At 42.9% G+C, this 17,436-nt stretch overlaps 1 protein-coding gene across 2 annotated transcripts in view; it reads right to left on the minus strand.

Annotated features, from left to right (window-relative positions):
• KIRREL1 (kirre like nephrin family adhesion molecule 1) overlaps positions 1 to 17,436 on the minus strand; it is a 459,284-nt gene that overhangs the window by 93,045 nt on the left and 348,803 nt on the right. For both annotated transcript variants that reach the window (XM_078670245.1, XM_078670244.1), the window contains exon 3: positions 6,341 to 6,490. In XM_078670245.1, coding sequence (XP_078526371.1) covers positions 6,341 to 6,490 — 150 coding nt within the window. The remainder of the gene's footprint in view (positions 1 to 6,340; positions 6,491 to 17,436) is intronic.

Raw genomic sequence — 17,436 nt, forward strand, 5'->3', positions numbered from 1 at the left:
CTGACTCCAGCAACAGGAAGCAGGCAGCCAGGCTCCCTCCCCTAGGCCAATCACAAGGCTGCCATGCAGCGCTGTGATTGGTCTGAGCACCATGACACCACTCAGCGAGGGGCTGGAGGGGTGGGCATGTGCTCCACGCAGGCTGTAATGCCCGAGAGGGCCTACCAAACAGTCATTGCGCACTTAGGAGTGGGCAAACCACTCCTCCACTGCCCTGCGCCAAGAACAGAGCAGCCCTGCCCACCCGCCCACCAAGCAGAAGGACACGAAGGATAAAATGATAATAACTCTAAATTATTATCATTTTATGTGTATACTTGGCACTGCTTAAAAGCAGTGGGGCAACGCTCGTCCGCCATAGTGGAGGAGCCGCCACGGAGTTCTCTGAACAAGGCCCTACCCCCTTTCATGGCCACGTCCCTCAAAATGGTTAAATGTTTAATTAGGTTGGCAGCTCTGTGCAAGTTAAGGGGGGTGGGGGGTACTTTTAGGCCTGAATGAACAATCGCAGACAAGCCTACAATGTGCTGAGCCAAAAAAAACTCGAAAATGTGTTTTGTTACATGGACCCTTCAGACTCATTTTTGCTGCATACCCTTGCACCATCTAAGGAGGAGCTAATTTCAATGTTTTTTCCAGCGAAGGTTTTGTTTTCCAATCTGATCCTGAGACTGGCACTTCGCAGCTTTAAGTGCAGCGCCTTATTTCTTCTCTCTCTTTTCTATTTTTTAAACAACTTTTTGAGTTCGAAAGATTTTTTGGATCAAATCTGAAAAATAAGAACACGTGGTGGGTTTGGTGGGTTAGGTGTAACCTATGATAAACTCATAATTAGGTGTAAAACGCCACAGAACTACATAATTCCAGTGCCCCTGGAAATGACAGAATAACTGTGCAGTGGTGAATAAGCACCGTGTAGTTGGGGGGAAATCAGCTTTACCAAAGGTGAAATAATCCCTCCTGCACTAAAAGTGAAGCATTCCCTGGAAGGGGGAATGGTACCCTAAACATGAGGTTAGGCAGTGAGTCCTCTGGGTGGAACAAGGCTCACTTTTAAATAATTTGTGACAATACATCTGCAGATAATTGAGCTGTCAAGCCAGACTTAATTTTTTTTTTTTACTTTATTTGTGAAAAGGTGGAACTGCCAAACTGCCAAGCCTAAGAGAGGGACAGTGTAAATATATACTTTTTATGATGTATAAAAGGGGGGATTTTTGTCATCGCTTTTCTCCAATTTGCTGATGGTGCCTATCCCATGTACCATTACAATAGAAGAGTATATGCACAATTCCCTCCTAAATGGTAATATTTCTGATTTATTAAAAGATATTTCGCTCCAATTTAAATTTTTTTGAGGAATGCATAATTTGCCAAATTTAAAATCCGAAAACGTGAAAGAGTTCTACCTGCATTTATAAATTAGGAACAGAACCTGTTCCAATAAAGTTGAAGACAGAAAAGTGCAGAATTCCATTCCTCGGTGGAACAATACCTCTCTCGAATGCTACTGTATGCTTCGAAAAGCATACAAATATCATGAATAATGCAGATATGCTTAATTAAACGGCTGGTGGGGTTTCACGGGTCTGCATGGCACCCTGGGATAACAACCATCGCCAACAGTGCATATATTGCATTTAGGACTACCATAGGGGCGGGGAATCGTAAATTGCTCTGACTGTAATGGATGCTATGTGGCCCTGTTGGGGTCTAATCAGAAATGATAATATTTGGTTGCTATTAATATTTAATTATGCAGGATTTTCATGTGTATTCAAACCACTTACTCTGAAATCCAATAGAGTATTATAAAAAAGTATTCTGTACTAATAAATTACTATACTTCTCTACAGGAGTCTGACTGGCTTCCCTTACTTTCATTTTTGACTCTGATCATGGCCAGATGTTGGTGTGCCATAGCGACACCGTCTTTCATGCACTTCCTAGTCTGTTCTGGGGACTTTTTGATTTGATGGATGTTGGCTTCCCATAGCTCACTGCGCCATAGTCCTCCGGATTCACCTCACTGATGAGACCCAATAAGACGGACACCGGTCTGAGTTACTGTGTCTAAAATTTAGAGGGGATGAAACTTGGCATTATTCAGACAGGACTGCTTCTATTGGGCCACGATTGAGGTTCATTTGCACATGGTTGCTACCTTTCTAGGTAAACATCCCTTATTACGAAGCTGGAATCACGCTGTGCCTTTACAATGCCACCGATAGAAAGGATGCGTTGTTACTACGCATTCGTTTAGCGCGCAAGTCGTTACAATGACTTGCTTTAGGGGGGGGCGCATTGGTGGAGTGGTGTTGGATTTTAAGTCCAACACCTTCCCTACATATTAGCGCAGACTTGGAATAGTAAGAAATACTATTCCAAAGTCCAGCACTCCCCTAAGGCAAGTCGTTGTAATGACTAGTGTGCTAAAGGAGCTTGTCGGAACGACGCCTGTGTTAAAATTGAGGCATTGTAAAGCCATGCGTGGTATACGAATGCGGAATTCAGTCATACTACCACCTGTCTGGTGTGGCACATGATCAACAAAAGCTGGACAGGAATGAAGCCAAGAGTAATTGCAAGTGACAGAGATTAGTGTAAGCATTTCATATAGAACTGTATAGTCAGGCCAAGGAAGAACTCTGCAGAGGCACCGCGGAGGCCAAGAGCTGTGGTGGAACATAGTGGAAATATCTCATGACAGAACACTGTAGCACAAAAGTATGCTAAGGACTCCAGTGTGAGCATATTTAAGAAGAAGGTAGAGGTAAACAGATGTGTGTAGTACACAGTATAGAGAGATCAAACAAACAAGAGGTAAGAGTAGGAGATAGGCTCTTGCGTCTTCACCTTGGTAGACTTCGGTGGGGTCTGTTCTGAAACAACGCTGTGAAGGCCTGCTGGAAAACACACCAGGACAGGAGCAAGAAATTGTGCCAGCTTAGGAAAAGGGACGTTTTTCCACCTGGTTTGGAAGAATGGATTCCTATGGACTGTTTGCAAGCTGGTGCCAAAGCCTTCGAACACTGTATTGCCTCACAATACACTATCACACTTTTACTATATACAGGACTGTTGCGAGGGGTGCCAAAAGGCTCTTAAATTCAGCAATCGTGATTACGTCATATGGGGAAATAATAGCCAGCCGCCAGCTGCTGCCTCTCGTCATATGGGGAAATAATAGCCAGCCGCTGCCTCTCCTAATGGGCTGAGGGGACACGCCCCTTCACGTTTTGGCCACTATAAAGACTGTCTGTCAGGCTGAGCAAAGGTCAGCCTGAAAGACATTATTTACTTTCAGGGCAGACAGTCAGGAGCTAGGTGCTAGAGGTGCAGGCTCTTGAGCTGATCTTTGGGGGGCTGAAGACTGAAGAAGTCACAGCTCCTGTGGGCGTGGCCTCTACCACCTGGCAAAGCAGCTCGAGGCGCTCCTCTTCATGACGAGGGAAGCATCAGTGATAGCCTCGGACCTGGGCACTTCAGCCCTTAAGTGGCCCGGGGAGAGTCTCAATCACTGACACCTCATCACAGAGTGGGGTGGGGTCAGCAGTCATACTGATCCCATCCCACTGACGGGTGAGGGACTGCAGCCAATGAGGGCAGGCAGCAGTCTAAACCCTCATGGGATCTCCGAGGTAGATCTGTGCAAGTAAGTATGATTTTATTTTTTGGTATGGCATGCATGAATATTTCAGTGTGAGTGTTGTGAATGGATGAGAGTGTGGGCGTGCATGTATGAATGCATGAGTGTGCGTGAGTGTGTGCGCGTTTGTGCCTGGCCGCCCCCTGCCTGCTAATAGTACAGGCCGCCACTGATAATAGCAAAGTGTCTTTTCACATAAGGGGGTCAATTGCCATTGTCCAGCCCTTCCTTGCATGACCTTGCGCAACACAGAAAAGTTGCAGGTGCAGCCTCTACACATGTTGCGCACACATTTCCTTGGTGCCAGCTTTTTTCTGAACCGTGAAGTGCTTATTTGTAATCTTTGTCGCAATTCCGGAAATCATAACTATAATTATTATATTTTTTTTCTTTTTTGACCAAAAATGGTGTTAATGTTAAATCAGCTACATTAATTCACATCCATTTAAATGTTAATGTGTGTAGGACGATGGGGGTGGGGGATTGGGCGCTTTGGACGGGGTGGAGTAGACAAGATAACGAGCTAAATAAAATAAACAAGTTTGAATGTCATCTAAATATCTATCCTCATTTCACCTTGCCCCCTCCCTACAACCATCTATGAAGAGATTTCACACCAGATTCTAAATTCTAGCGGATGTTGAGATAGGATATATCTAGTCAAGTTACTAAGCAGTAATGTCCCTATCTAAAGTCAAAGGGGCACATGCATCAAGGGTTTTTGCATTCGCAAACGGTGCGAATCGCAAAATTCGGCCGTTTGCGAATGCAAATCCTTATTTGGGATGCATTAAGGTTTTTGCTTTTTTCGTAATTTAAGAAATCACAATTTATTTGTGATTTCTTAAATTGCGATTGCATTTAAGAAATCGCAATTTTGCGATTTCTTAAATGCAATGCATGATTTTTTTTAAATTGCGAAATCGCAAATAGGTAGTGGTAAATTAGCATGAAGTTAACCTTCATGGTAATTTGCGAAAACTTTCAAAAGTGCACAGAAGTGCATTTTTGAAAGTTTCCTTTTACACACACACATGCCCTTGAGGCATGTGTGTGTGAAAAATGTACTTAAAGGTACATTTCAGGGGTGCAGGGGGGGGTCCTTTGGACCACCCCCTGCACCCTTGAAATTGCATTCTCATTTTGCGATTCCTTAATTGCGAATCGCAAAATGAGAATGCCTTCACATTCATTCCTATGGGCCTCTAGGCCCATAGGAATCATTGGAAAGGGATTCCTTAATTGTGATTTGCAAATTGTGAATCGCAATTAAGGAAAATTAAGAAATCGCAAAAAAATTGCGATTTCTTGATGCATAGCCGTTTGCGAATTCTTAATTGCGATACCTTAATTTTCGCAATTAAGAATTCGCAAACGGGAACATTGATGCATGTGGCCGAATGTCACTAGAAGGCTGCTGAAGCCCACTTATCTCTGAAAGATGCTTAGTAATCACCAACTCGTTTCACCACATAGGATGAGTAGATGTGTGGTTGAAATGTACTCAGCCTGAGTAGTCGGTAATAACAAACATTATACTGTTATGCCGAGCAAATAGAAATGCAATGGACCCAGAGTTGCATGCGATAGAGAAGAACATTGCTGCCTGGCGTTAAACACACCTTACATGTGTCAGAAAGCAAGTGCATGACATTTATATGAGGATAATGATCACTTTTTCTATTTCTATGATTGCAAGCAAAGCTGATGCTAAAAAACATTTATTCATACATTACCAAAACAATTTTACACTTGAAATTTGTAAAATTACAAATATTCTTAGTTGATATTGCATGGCTGAAAAACTAAGATGCTTCGGGATTCAAAACAAAGATTTTGAGGCAGATGTACAAACATCACTGATTTCCTAATTGTGATTCTCTCCGAATTGCAATTAGGAAATTGGTATTCCTAAAGTATGACACTCATGGAGTTTCATTTAGGGATTCCTTGTGGGTCGCAAATCGACCTACCTCATGAATATTAATGAGGTAAGTCAATGTTTGTGACCCATTACGAATGACAGCCATCACAGGGATGGTGGCTTGCTGAAATTTGCAGGCCACCAAGTATGCGATTGCTTTTTAATACTGTAATATTTTCTTTTTTAAATGTAGCCTGTTTTCCTTAAAAGAAAACAGGATGAGTTTAAAAAGAAAAAAAATAAACCTTTAAGTTTAATTTTTTTAATAGAAGGCTGTGGTCCACTTTTAAAGTGGTGGCAAAGTATTACCGTTTTGTGACTGGAATTCGGTCCCAAAACAGTAATACATACCATACTTATTCGATATTTCGAATGGATGCCCGAAACACACCCCTTCCAAATAACGAATCACAAATACGAAATGCGATTCAGTAAAACACGTTACCGAATCGCATTTTGCATTTTTGTACATTAGAAAAAAAAAGTTCGGTTGTGAGTGCGACTGAAAAAATGCTTTGTACATCTGCCCCTTTGTTTATTACTGAAGATTTGTGAGACACAACTTTTTTGCATAAGACTCTGTATTAATGACTTATTCCATTTCATTTTTTAAATTATTTATGAGTTGAGTGATTCCTTTTACTAAGTTAAATTGTTCATGACTAAAAATATTACTCAAAGTTTTGCATTTAAACTGCAGATTCAAAATTATATAATAAGAGCAAGTAAAAATAGAGAATGAAGACATTGAACATCAAAACCCTTACTTAATACGGTGAGCTTGGCCCGCCGTGAGCGGAGTGCTGCCTCTGTGGCTTGACATTCGTACATTTTATCGTCATCAAGTTCCGCATCTCTGATCTCCAGGTTGTACTGGCCTGATTCTGGGGATCCGATGATGCGATACCGAGGCCAGGCTGTAAGGAAGAAATGAAGACGTGTATAGTGGAATCAAGATATACATTCATTACTCTTCGCTAATAGAAATCAAGTCAAAATGGCATTGTGATCCTGACCACTCAAGGTTTACCGTCATAACTTACATTATGGTGCAACTGAAAGCCATATCAAATAGATGGTTGAATCAACATGGGAGCTTTCTGTTCCTACAAAGGACGCCTTTAGGCTCCATCGCGGTGACTGAATCCTCTCCTACAAATTTATTTCTTCATCTACACAGTTGCCCATTTCTTTGATCACAAACACTCTATTCACTCCCTATGATCAACCTGTTGCTTCTCATCACTCAATAGATGTTCCCTCTGGGCAATGCCTCTTGTTTTAATTAACATCTGCCAATGCAATCGGCCCTTTAACACTAGTGGAAGAGGTGTGGTGCCACGGCCAGGGCGACTGACGCTGGAATCTGGGGATCAGGGTTCGATCCCCGGCTCCGGCGGCAGGTTAGCCCAGCACCATGTGACTCTGGGCAATAGCTCGCTTAATCTTCCCGACGGCCCCCAGCGCCTAGAGACCCTTACGGGTGATTGTGCGCTTTACAAATGTGGATTATTATTATTATTATTAGCCCCCATGGTCAATTTCTCTGGCACTGAGGGAGGTCATGACATGAATTCTCATGGGACTCAAATGTATGAAGTGAACTATAACTACAATCGTGGTATCATTTGTGTCTACTTGGATGGCTCACGCACCCACAAAATAAGCTCTATGTTAGTGTCCTGCTCCGTTGCTATGTAATGGCTGATGTAATACATATCTGTACCACAATTCTAATGTGGTTGTTTAACAAATACAAGAGCTTTATTCACTTAAGACAAAACGTTGGTGGGACAAGGTGGATCTCCAGAAATATTGTCCCATTAGTTCTCAAACAACTTCGGCACAGATAGCGTTCTCCCATCTGTGATATCCGAGCCAATAGATTACTAATTCTGAGGGACAACGGAACCAATAGCTTCACTGCTGGCTAGGCACTAGAGACATTCATTAAACCATAGCAGTGGTAAAAGTGTGATAATTCAGCATCATATTCTACTAGTGTCTTTTTCATACTGATTAACAGACATTCCGAGTGCCAGCAGTTCACATCTTTGTTCCTTCTCCCTTTCATTCTGTGGGTTTACAAAGTGCCGGAAGGCCTGCTTGACAAATACTAGCTGTCCACCTTATTTCACAGTCTGTGGAACCATTTATTTTATTGGGTAATGTTGTGGTAGATATGTGAATTACAGAATCTAGTAATTTAAAGAATAAAAATAAAAATGTAAGCTGCACCAAGCTCAAATGTGGAGGAAAATAGAGTAGTGTGCGACCCCAACCCCATTTGTAATGCATGTTTAATATATCAACTCCAGGGAAGCGAACAGGTCACCTCGCTTCTCCAGTACCTTTAATGACTTCCAGCAAAGGAACGTGTTCTTTTCAATACCTGGTGCCTTTTCTTTAGGGGCGTAATGGGCTCCCCTCTCGACTTTCCAGGTAAGAAGATGGGATAGTTCATTGCTCCACGCAACCCAACATCTGCACATGCCAACCAACTCATTACTCCAAAATGTAGTAGGAGCCGATCTGGAAGACGCAACTTTGCAGTATTAGCTCTTATAGCTTGGAGCTCTCTGATTGGCGGCATTCGCCATGAATCAGACTTTAAGCGATTTCATGGAAATCTTAACACATGGCTTTTTAAGCGTGCTTATTGGCTTGTAGGCAATTCCCATCCATTGTATCTGTGCCCCGCAATTGATGTCTGTTTGAAGCATCAGAAAACCATTGGTGAACGAGCAATCTATAAGTAAAATTAACATAACAAATGGTTAAAATGTCACAAAGTAACTTTGAGAATCGTGTGTTAATGATGCAGCGTAAAAGACACTTACATTCTCAATAAAAACTGTTGTTGCATAGATTTCCGGCGCTATTATTTAAGGACCATTATCCTCCTCCAAATTCTAGAAAGAGCATCACCAATGGGCATAAATTAGGTAGTTAAATCAAATATTATGGTCATTGCAACTCAATTCAATCTAAAGTTGAACTGAGTTGAGTGAATGAGCCAGAGTAGAAAAGACAGCATCGCTTATCCCCTCCACGGGCCGTATTATGGATAGGATGCACTTTGCCTATTTGCACCATGGCGAACCTTAAAACAGGTGCACCGGGCACAAACAGGGAACGTGCGCCTTATTACAGGCAGCTGCAAACTAGTGCTGCCCTGGGGTTAGCGCATTCAAGTGAAAATTGGAGCGGCATCGAAGCATCTAGGTTTCACTGTGCAGGTGGCAACCCGCCAACACTTTTAAGAGGAGAGAGCGATCCCCTTGCAGGCGGGTGCAATGAGTAACTGCACCTGCCTGCAAGGGGGATGTCTGGGGTGTCCATAGGACGCCCTGTCACCCCTCTAGAGTACTACTATCAGGGGATGCACTGTCAGTGTCCACCTGACAGCTTCTTTGCCTCTTTGCCCGCATCTCTGATATGGCACGGTTGCAAAGGCAAAGGGACTTCCTCATTTGCATGAGGACACGCTCCCATGCAAATGAGGGAACGCCCTCTGTTGATACCCCTGGTTTTATATGTGAGCCAGCACTATCTGTATTATTGTAGGTGCCACACAAGCTGAAGTCCCTTCTGTAATACCAAAGTGCCACAGAGGCACTCAAAGTGGGCACAGATGCCCGTTGTGCCCCCGGGGCACATTCATAATACGCCCCATTTGTTCTTGTTCGGCAGACCAGTCAGGCTTTCAGCCATGGTCTGTGCTTTCATGTCATGTTGGGTTTTGCGCTAAACTAAGCTAGGCCAAAGAGCAATGGATCCCCTTATTTAAATGTCAAGAGGTTCCTTGGGTACATGCCCAGCGTTTAGTGGACCGCTCGGGCAAGCAGATCGCAGTCACTTTCATGTTTTGGAGGTATGGCTACAGTTTTGTATATAAGACCAGTCTGGGAAAAAGAGAATTGGTATTTGCAGTTTCCAACGAGCATACATGAGAGTCAAACACATGACAGAGCTATGTGCAACAATAGATTGAGTTGCGTGGACCCATCTGCAAAATCAAAGAGGGGGAAGACACATTTATACTGTGTCATTGTGCATTACCAAAGTATATTAGCAAAACAACCTGCAAATGCGCCTGAAAAAAGTCAGGGGGCTGAATTATATGAATAAAACGCAAAACCACAAAATTCATAAATGCCCCAATTAGTGGACTTCAAATGCCATCACAAATGACAGCCTGGAGTACAAGAGTGATGATATCACAGGACACCAAAAAGATCCGAGTAAACAACTATAAGTAATTGTTCATATGGCAGGCTTTCCTTTCTGGGAGCAAGGGACCCTTTTCAAATCTGATCACACACAAAGATGAAAAACTGATTTTGCCAACCTATTTATTCTCATCACTTAGCAAAATTCGTTTGAAGTAAATGCAATTATAAAAGTGTGGCAGGCGGAAAAGTACTGCTTATTTACCTTTGATCCACTATGTCACATTCCTCCAGAAAGACAAAAGTGGAGGGGCTAGGACTAGACGACACAAATATGTGAATATTCGCTTGCACGTAGCTCTCTTTAAGCAGATTTTTTCGTCGGATGCTGGCTTTGCATATTTATTGCTTGAGCACCATTTGTACCAATTTCTACCTCACAACCATTAGGCTTCTGACTTAATTACCAATTCACCTGTATTCTGCCTTTATCCCTAATCAGTACTTTATTTTATCAGTATATTGCTATGGTGCCCACCACACCGGCTACTGGCACCTTTGGTCACTGGGTACCAAACCACTGTGCACACAATGACCTTATGCTTCACCGGTGTAACCAGAGCCTCATCAAAATCTATGACTTTCACTATCAATTGCATACTGTGGAGTCAGAGTCCACTAGGAAGCCGAACGGCGTTTTGCAGAGGAAAAAAAAAACGGGGGTTTTGGCAAGTTGGGGATGGTCAAGAATATGGAAGGGGTGGCAGGAGATCAAGTGCTAGTTGGCTTTTGTCGCCAACATGAATTTTCTGAAATTGTAACTTCTTGCGGATAGGTAAAGGACTAAAAACTGGATGAGGGGTATCACATGTGTATGCAGCTGTGAATGAGAATACTTGGGGCCTGGTTGTGGCCTCTTTGGCTATGAAGGTGCTTTATAGGAGTACACTTGTGCTGCTTCTTGAGCTTCACATGGCCCGCACCATTCCAGTTGGTTATATGACTCCACAATGCATGCCATTACAACGCGGTAGTAACAACGCAAGTGTGGTTAAAACGCGTTACCATTAAAATGCAACTTTAACCATGCATATACGTTTACAACGCATGCCTTTACAATAAATTTTGTTGTAAAAGAATGTTTTTTAAAAGCATATGCGGGATTAAAGTTATGATTTAAAATATAAGCATTTTACTGTTAAATATAAACACTATATAAGTATACAATATAGGTTTATATTTCCCTGTAAAATACTTATAATTTGATAGTAATGGCATGCATTGTAATACATAAAAACATATGTAAAACTAACCTAATGCACTTATTTTTATATATGTTCTTATATAATACACACACAATGATGTATTGAAATATATAAAACCATATATAAATATATATGTATTTTATATAACAGTGTATACATATATATACACATATTTTACACATATATACATATATTATTTCTGTATGTATATATATGTATACACATTTATATAAAATATATTTTATAAACACATTTTCTAAATATCCATCAACCCCTCAACTCGGACGCACCCAAAATTAACCTTGCCACCCCAAAACCCTACCCACCCTAAACTCTAAAATTTCCTTTGTCACCCCAAACCCCTTACCCACCATAACCCCTAAAAATACCCTTGCCACCCCAAAATTCCTACCCACCAAAAACCCTAAAATGACCCATGTCACCCCAAAATCCCTACCCACCCTAACATTACCAATGCCACCCCATAATCACTTCCCACCCTAAAATTACCCTTGCCATCCCAAAACCCCTAACCACCCTAAACCCTAAAATTACGCTTGCCACTCCAAAACCCATATCCACCCAACCCTTCAAATTACCCATACCACCCCAAAACCCATTGCCACCATAAACCCTAAAATTACCCATGCCACCCCAAAACCCTACCTACCCTAAACCCTAAAATTAACCATGCCACCCAAACCCCATAGCCACCATAAACACTAACATTACCCATGCCACCCCTAAACCCATACCCACCCATATCACTTGCCCATGGGTATATGGTGCTCTATAGATGGTCTAGATGCATGATGACGGAACATCCACTCTTGAACAACTACCAGATAGGCTTTTAAGGAGAAAAGCTAATCCACTGATTTTATTAAGATGTGCGCTCACTTGTGATAAAGTTCAACTTTTTCCATCAATTCTTCTAATAACCTTGTGTGTTCATTTGAGTTTATGTTTGATGATTTTTATCTCAAATAGTCTCTCTAATCAAATGCAGTTTGTCCCTATAGGTGATCTCAATATTCGGAAATTTCTTCAGCTTCCAGACGGCGGTACATGGAGAAAAAAAATTCTCTTTATGCAAATTAGAGGAAATCTGTTAACTCCTCAATTTCTATTTAGAGGACTGATGTCCATTCAAACTAATTTCCCCAGAGATCTTTCAATCTATTGCTATTGTGAATAAACAGTCGGACCGGTCAACTGGTTTGATTACACCTCAGATACACAAACCTTTATTTCAAGTTAAGACACTTTCCATAGATTAACTGGTATACTGCTCACCCAACACCATTTCCGTTCAAGAAGTCTTTTTTGATGAAAACCCTTAGACATCCCTAACTACTCTTTCAACATCCTAAGACCGATTATGACCCTCTCCTTCAATTTGAATGATCTATTTGTCATGATTGAGATCCAACCTAACATACACCAAATTGATTCCCACAATTACAAGAGGACACCATTAACCGTGATACATTAAATTAATCCCCAATAATCTCCTTTGCTATCTGCTGTTTTTCCCAATATCACACTAGACAATAACAATGTGTGATTGAAATGAATATCACATTTTTTAAACAATGTTCAACTAAGTTTTTTTGAGTTCCTATTCCAGCAACTCGTGGTCACTCATTTTTGGCAGGAGTTTGGATACTGTCAAAGGTTTATGATGCCAAGCAACACAGAGTAGCAGTTTTTTACCATTCCAATAAATTCACATCACAGACAGCGGATATTTTTTCCATGGTACAAATTAAGATATGGATCTCACACATTTAGGGGCCGATTCCAATCTCGCTCGGAAGGGGTTCGATCCGGCGGGAAAAAGTACGAGCCGTACGCGTGTTTTCCGTCCGACTCGTACAGCTGTACGAGCGAGCAAGTACGATGCGAGAAACGTGGAATCCCTGACCAAATCGTTTCCGGGTCCGAACCGCTCCGTACGTCTCGTCCGTAAGCAAACCGTACTGTGCAATGGAGGCGATTTATGACCGAGCCAGTACAATGCACGATTTGGACAGCCGGATCTAGTCGGAGCATCCAACACGTAAATGCTCCAGGAAGCGTACTTTGGAGGTGCGAGCCGGACCCCCCTTCACCAGTTGCCTTACGAGTCGATCAGAGGGGGGCCCCCAGGGTCCCCCCTACACATGCATGTACTGTGCAGGTGGCACGGATGCATCCCCACTACAGGGGGCGCGCCTTTGTGCACAATGTACGTTTTTCATCGATGGGAGCCTATGTACGCATCGTACAACTGGCTCCCATTGAATTCAACTAGTCTGTCGGAAAGCCCTCCGGATCCGAGTCGGACGGAGCCTTCTCCCAGCGAGATCGGATTCGGCCCCTTAGCGTTAATAGTAAAGGGCGGAAGATTTTGAAATTTGACTACTAATGGACACACACATCAGAGAAACATGAACATAGATGTTCACTATTGGTACCTAATAAATACATCGAACCACTCCCTATGCACAAGCCTCACTCACCGACACCAAATTTGAGTTCTCTGACACTGCCACTGAAATAAAATCAAAACAATACTCTTAATGGACCAACTTCTGAAGAGCAACAATCATTTCCCACAAAAAGATAATTTTGCTTTACCAAGCACCAAGTCTGACTGATCTTACTAATTTAACCTAGATTGATTTCCTATACATCAGTATTATTGTCTGCCTTTTTCTAGGGTCTCCAAAGTCCAAGGTTTTTCACCTATAAACCTGTAGGTCTTTTCAAAAGGTATAATGCAGTCCACCTTTTGAGTTCTGTGGAGACCACTTAATAATTACTGAAAACCGGGGACCCCCAACCAATCTCTTTTGGAATACATGGACCCCCACTGAGTCATTACTGGAAACCAGGACCACGGCCTAAGTCTTTTTAATTATATGAACCACAAAGCAATACACCAAAAATACAGAAATAAGAATTCATCAAATAATGAAATATTTTGTTTATTACACAAATATTACACACACAAAAAATCTAAATTTTATATTTAATGGGAAGATAGGATCTTTTCTAAATTAAACTGAGGCCACTTATTGCCCATTGTAAATTCTTTCATGCAATTACACTGCTCTCACTAATCAATCTGAGGATTCTAAATTGTTAGCCTCCAATTTCAAATTCCTTAATATTTTCAGAAAATTTCTGAATTTTCAATTTTGCTTTTCTAATCATATACATTTTATTAACTTGTCAATATTTAATTTTCTATGCAGTCGCCTATCCAGTGAGTAGGCTTTGCAGTCCACTAGGTGTCCCCAGACCACAGGATAAGAACCACTGGTATAATGTATTTATCAAATGTTGTAAAAGATATACAAATATTTATTTTAGGATACACATATTTGGTTCATTTTGCTCGTGGCCAGAATAAACATCAATGGCTTACTATTCTCCTGGGGTAAGAAACTTGGCTGGTAAGTGCTTTATTCCCAATAGTGCTATTTAGGGTCATAAAGTGATGACAGAACTCTACTTTTTATTATCAAGACCTGTATTGAGTCCATGTACACTGTACTTTCCTACAGTTGAGTCATACCTACATTAGTGATGTAACATTCGCTCCCACAGCCCTTGCGGAGTCATGAAGCTTTCAAGCTCCAGGGGCCCCCGCCTGCACTGTGCACGGGCCCCTCGCGTGAAAGCTCCAAACTGGGTCCGGAGCTCTCTGACCTGGTCCTGGTCCTTTACAGGGGGCCCCCTCAAGTTTCATTATGCCACTGACCTACATCAAACCATCTTGGCCAATTCTTTTGGTTACACCCTCATTGGATGAAACATTTCCTGCCAGCGTCTAAGTACACCCATCACCTATTAATTTCCTCAATTGCAGAGCTGACACCAGCTCCATGCTCAGTTACTTCATGAGACGGAATATCCCCTTAACGTGATGCCAGAGGGATGCATGGATTGCTTAAACGGTAAACACACTCTTAAGTAACTAACTGTGCACAGCAGTTTCTTCCAAATTCTGCCCACAGATGATATTATTTGGAATAAACTCATACAGATGCAGTTTAGCTGAGGGACGAGCAGTCGCGGCTCGCATGACTCGCGGGTGGAGGGTGTCATGCAGAAGTTTACGCGGGGGGATTAAAAAAACTAAAAACTTACCTTACCGCATCCCTCGCCGCCTCTGCTCCTGGGCGGGTCCCGCGCCTGCATTTTCCTGCTGTTTTCCTGCAGGAAGCAGGCATATTCCCTCCTCTAAGCCAATCACAATGCTGCAATGGCAGCGTTGTAATTGGTGCGGATGGCGCCCAGCCGGGTGCCTGTAGGGAGGCCATTTTTTCTATGTAGGCTGCATGAAGCCTACATAGAGAAAATGCACATACGTTTTGAAAGAAAATGATAGAACAGTGCTGTGCATAATTAACAATCTAACTTTAACCCCTTGGCCACGGCGCTAATATCGCCGCGCGCTGTAGGCAGTGGGAGGTGAGCACGGCGCCGCCATGATCGTGACGGAACCACGCCGTCATGAGTTACGGGCGAGCTGTGCTCATGACGGAGTGGTTCCGTCACGACTACGCCCACTCACTAATTCGCCCGCACAGGCAGGGAATCAGTGCCGCATGGGCGGAGCAGCCACAGCATGACGGAACCACGCAGTCATGAGCACACGCCACCCGTGGCTCATGACGGCGTGGTTCCGACATGCGCAGGGACGGGGTTAAGAAACAATCCAGTGCCGTTACTTCTTGGAAGCATCAAATGGATAGACTGTAGACCTCGTCGCCACCGGTGGTCTATTCTTCAAGACAAATCTGTATTCGATAAACATCGTCTCCCCTCTGGTGACCAATCATGTGTGGGGGCTTTGTGTCCCTCGGAAGAACATAAAAGGCTGACCAATCAATGGCCGTGTACAGCGTCTTGGCAGCAGCAAGACTAGGCCAGGTGGGAGCTGGAACCAGCCAGCTGGAACTGTGCTCACCCACCAGCAGTTCCGCACTCCAGCTAATCATCACACCCGCCACCACACAAAGAACAGGCATGCGTGTGGCAGCCATCTTATTGTAATAGGAAGAGAAAAAACGAATTCAAGAGTTGGAAGGGATGAATCATAGGCACAGCCAAATTCATTTATGCGCACGAGTCTGCTAGTTGTACAAAACACCTGAAAAACCAATGTCGGCTTCTGATGGATGGCCAGCTTTCCCGCCATTCATCCTTGTTATCTGCACTTGTGTGCTGCAGAAGCCGTAAACTAATGAACTGACACGAGATTGATGAGGAACACGGCGCAGGCGTTAGGGGCTGTGTTTAAAGTACCTCCCGCGCCTCCTTGCTGTCAAGAAACAAGGTGGCTTTTCCCTTCTTAGAGCCTTAATTGAGACCCCATTCGCGGTAGTAGTTTTGGAACCAGTTAGGCCTGACGAGGTAGGGAATGTATTTGAAAGTTTGGTGTATATCGTTACCTCCAGTAGGTGGCGCTGCCACCATAATTTAAGGAAAGTCAAACCATGCAAACGAATTAAGTCCCAAACAAAAGTGATACTTCAATGAACACGTGAATAAGAAAAGTTATCGAATGACTAGTTCAAGGAATACCTCAAAGGCAATCCTCAATATGTGCAAGGAATTAATCTTCTAACAGCGCGCCACTGAGGTAAATAACGCTAATGGTGCACAGGCATGATAGTTAGTTTGAATAAAACAGACAAAAAAAAGGATTATAGATGGGGAGATTTTTCGCTAAAGTTAGTAATAAGACGTGACAGACTCATCCAGCTTGAGATAATTCTGGTCAGGGGCGCAACTAGACACGAACTTCATCCGCATCGAAGTGAGTTTAAGACTACCAGTCAGGGCTGGCTCTAGCACTGGTGGCCGAGGCTGTGATAGTCGTTTTTGGCTTTCTCCTCCCCTATACCTTTTTTTCTCCATAAATGTCCCCACTACCACAAGTGGACCTCATCTCTCCATAGCATCTCCGACGTACATTTCATTTTTTGTAGTGCTACTCATAGTCCACTCACACTCAGTTCTGTGATCAACGTGGTACATTAACCCTCTGCGCTACTTTACAATGAGCTAATGCCACTGGACAGCATTCCGAACTCCCACTGTAGGGACATTAATCACCAGCGTTATCTTGACATTTTTATTGCTGCCTGAAAACTGCAAGCAAGCCTGAAGACGGCTGAAATGCCAGAAACTCGGAAGCTTGTTTCCAGTCCAGCGAAGGCATGGCTTGGCAGTTTGGGCTGGACTGTTCCCATGAGGCACAGGGTCAGACTGATTTGCATATGGCCATGTCTGAAATGGGGTGGCAGAGTGGGCTAAAGAACGTGATGGATTAAACCCAGATCTGTTGACTGGGTGTGAGTGTTTGATTGGTTCAGATGCTCCGTCCATCACCACCCCCTTTTGTACCACTGAAAACTGCCTGATGCA

This window comes from Lissotriton helveticus, chromosome 12 (genome assembly GCF_964261635.1).
Source record: "Lissotriton helveticus chromosome 12, aLisHel1.1, whole genome shotgun sequence".
NCBI classification, from domain to species: Eukaryota; Metazoa; Chordata; class Amphibia; order Caudata; family Salamandridae; genus Lissotriton; species Lissotriton helveticus.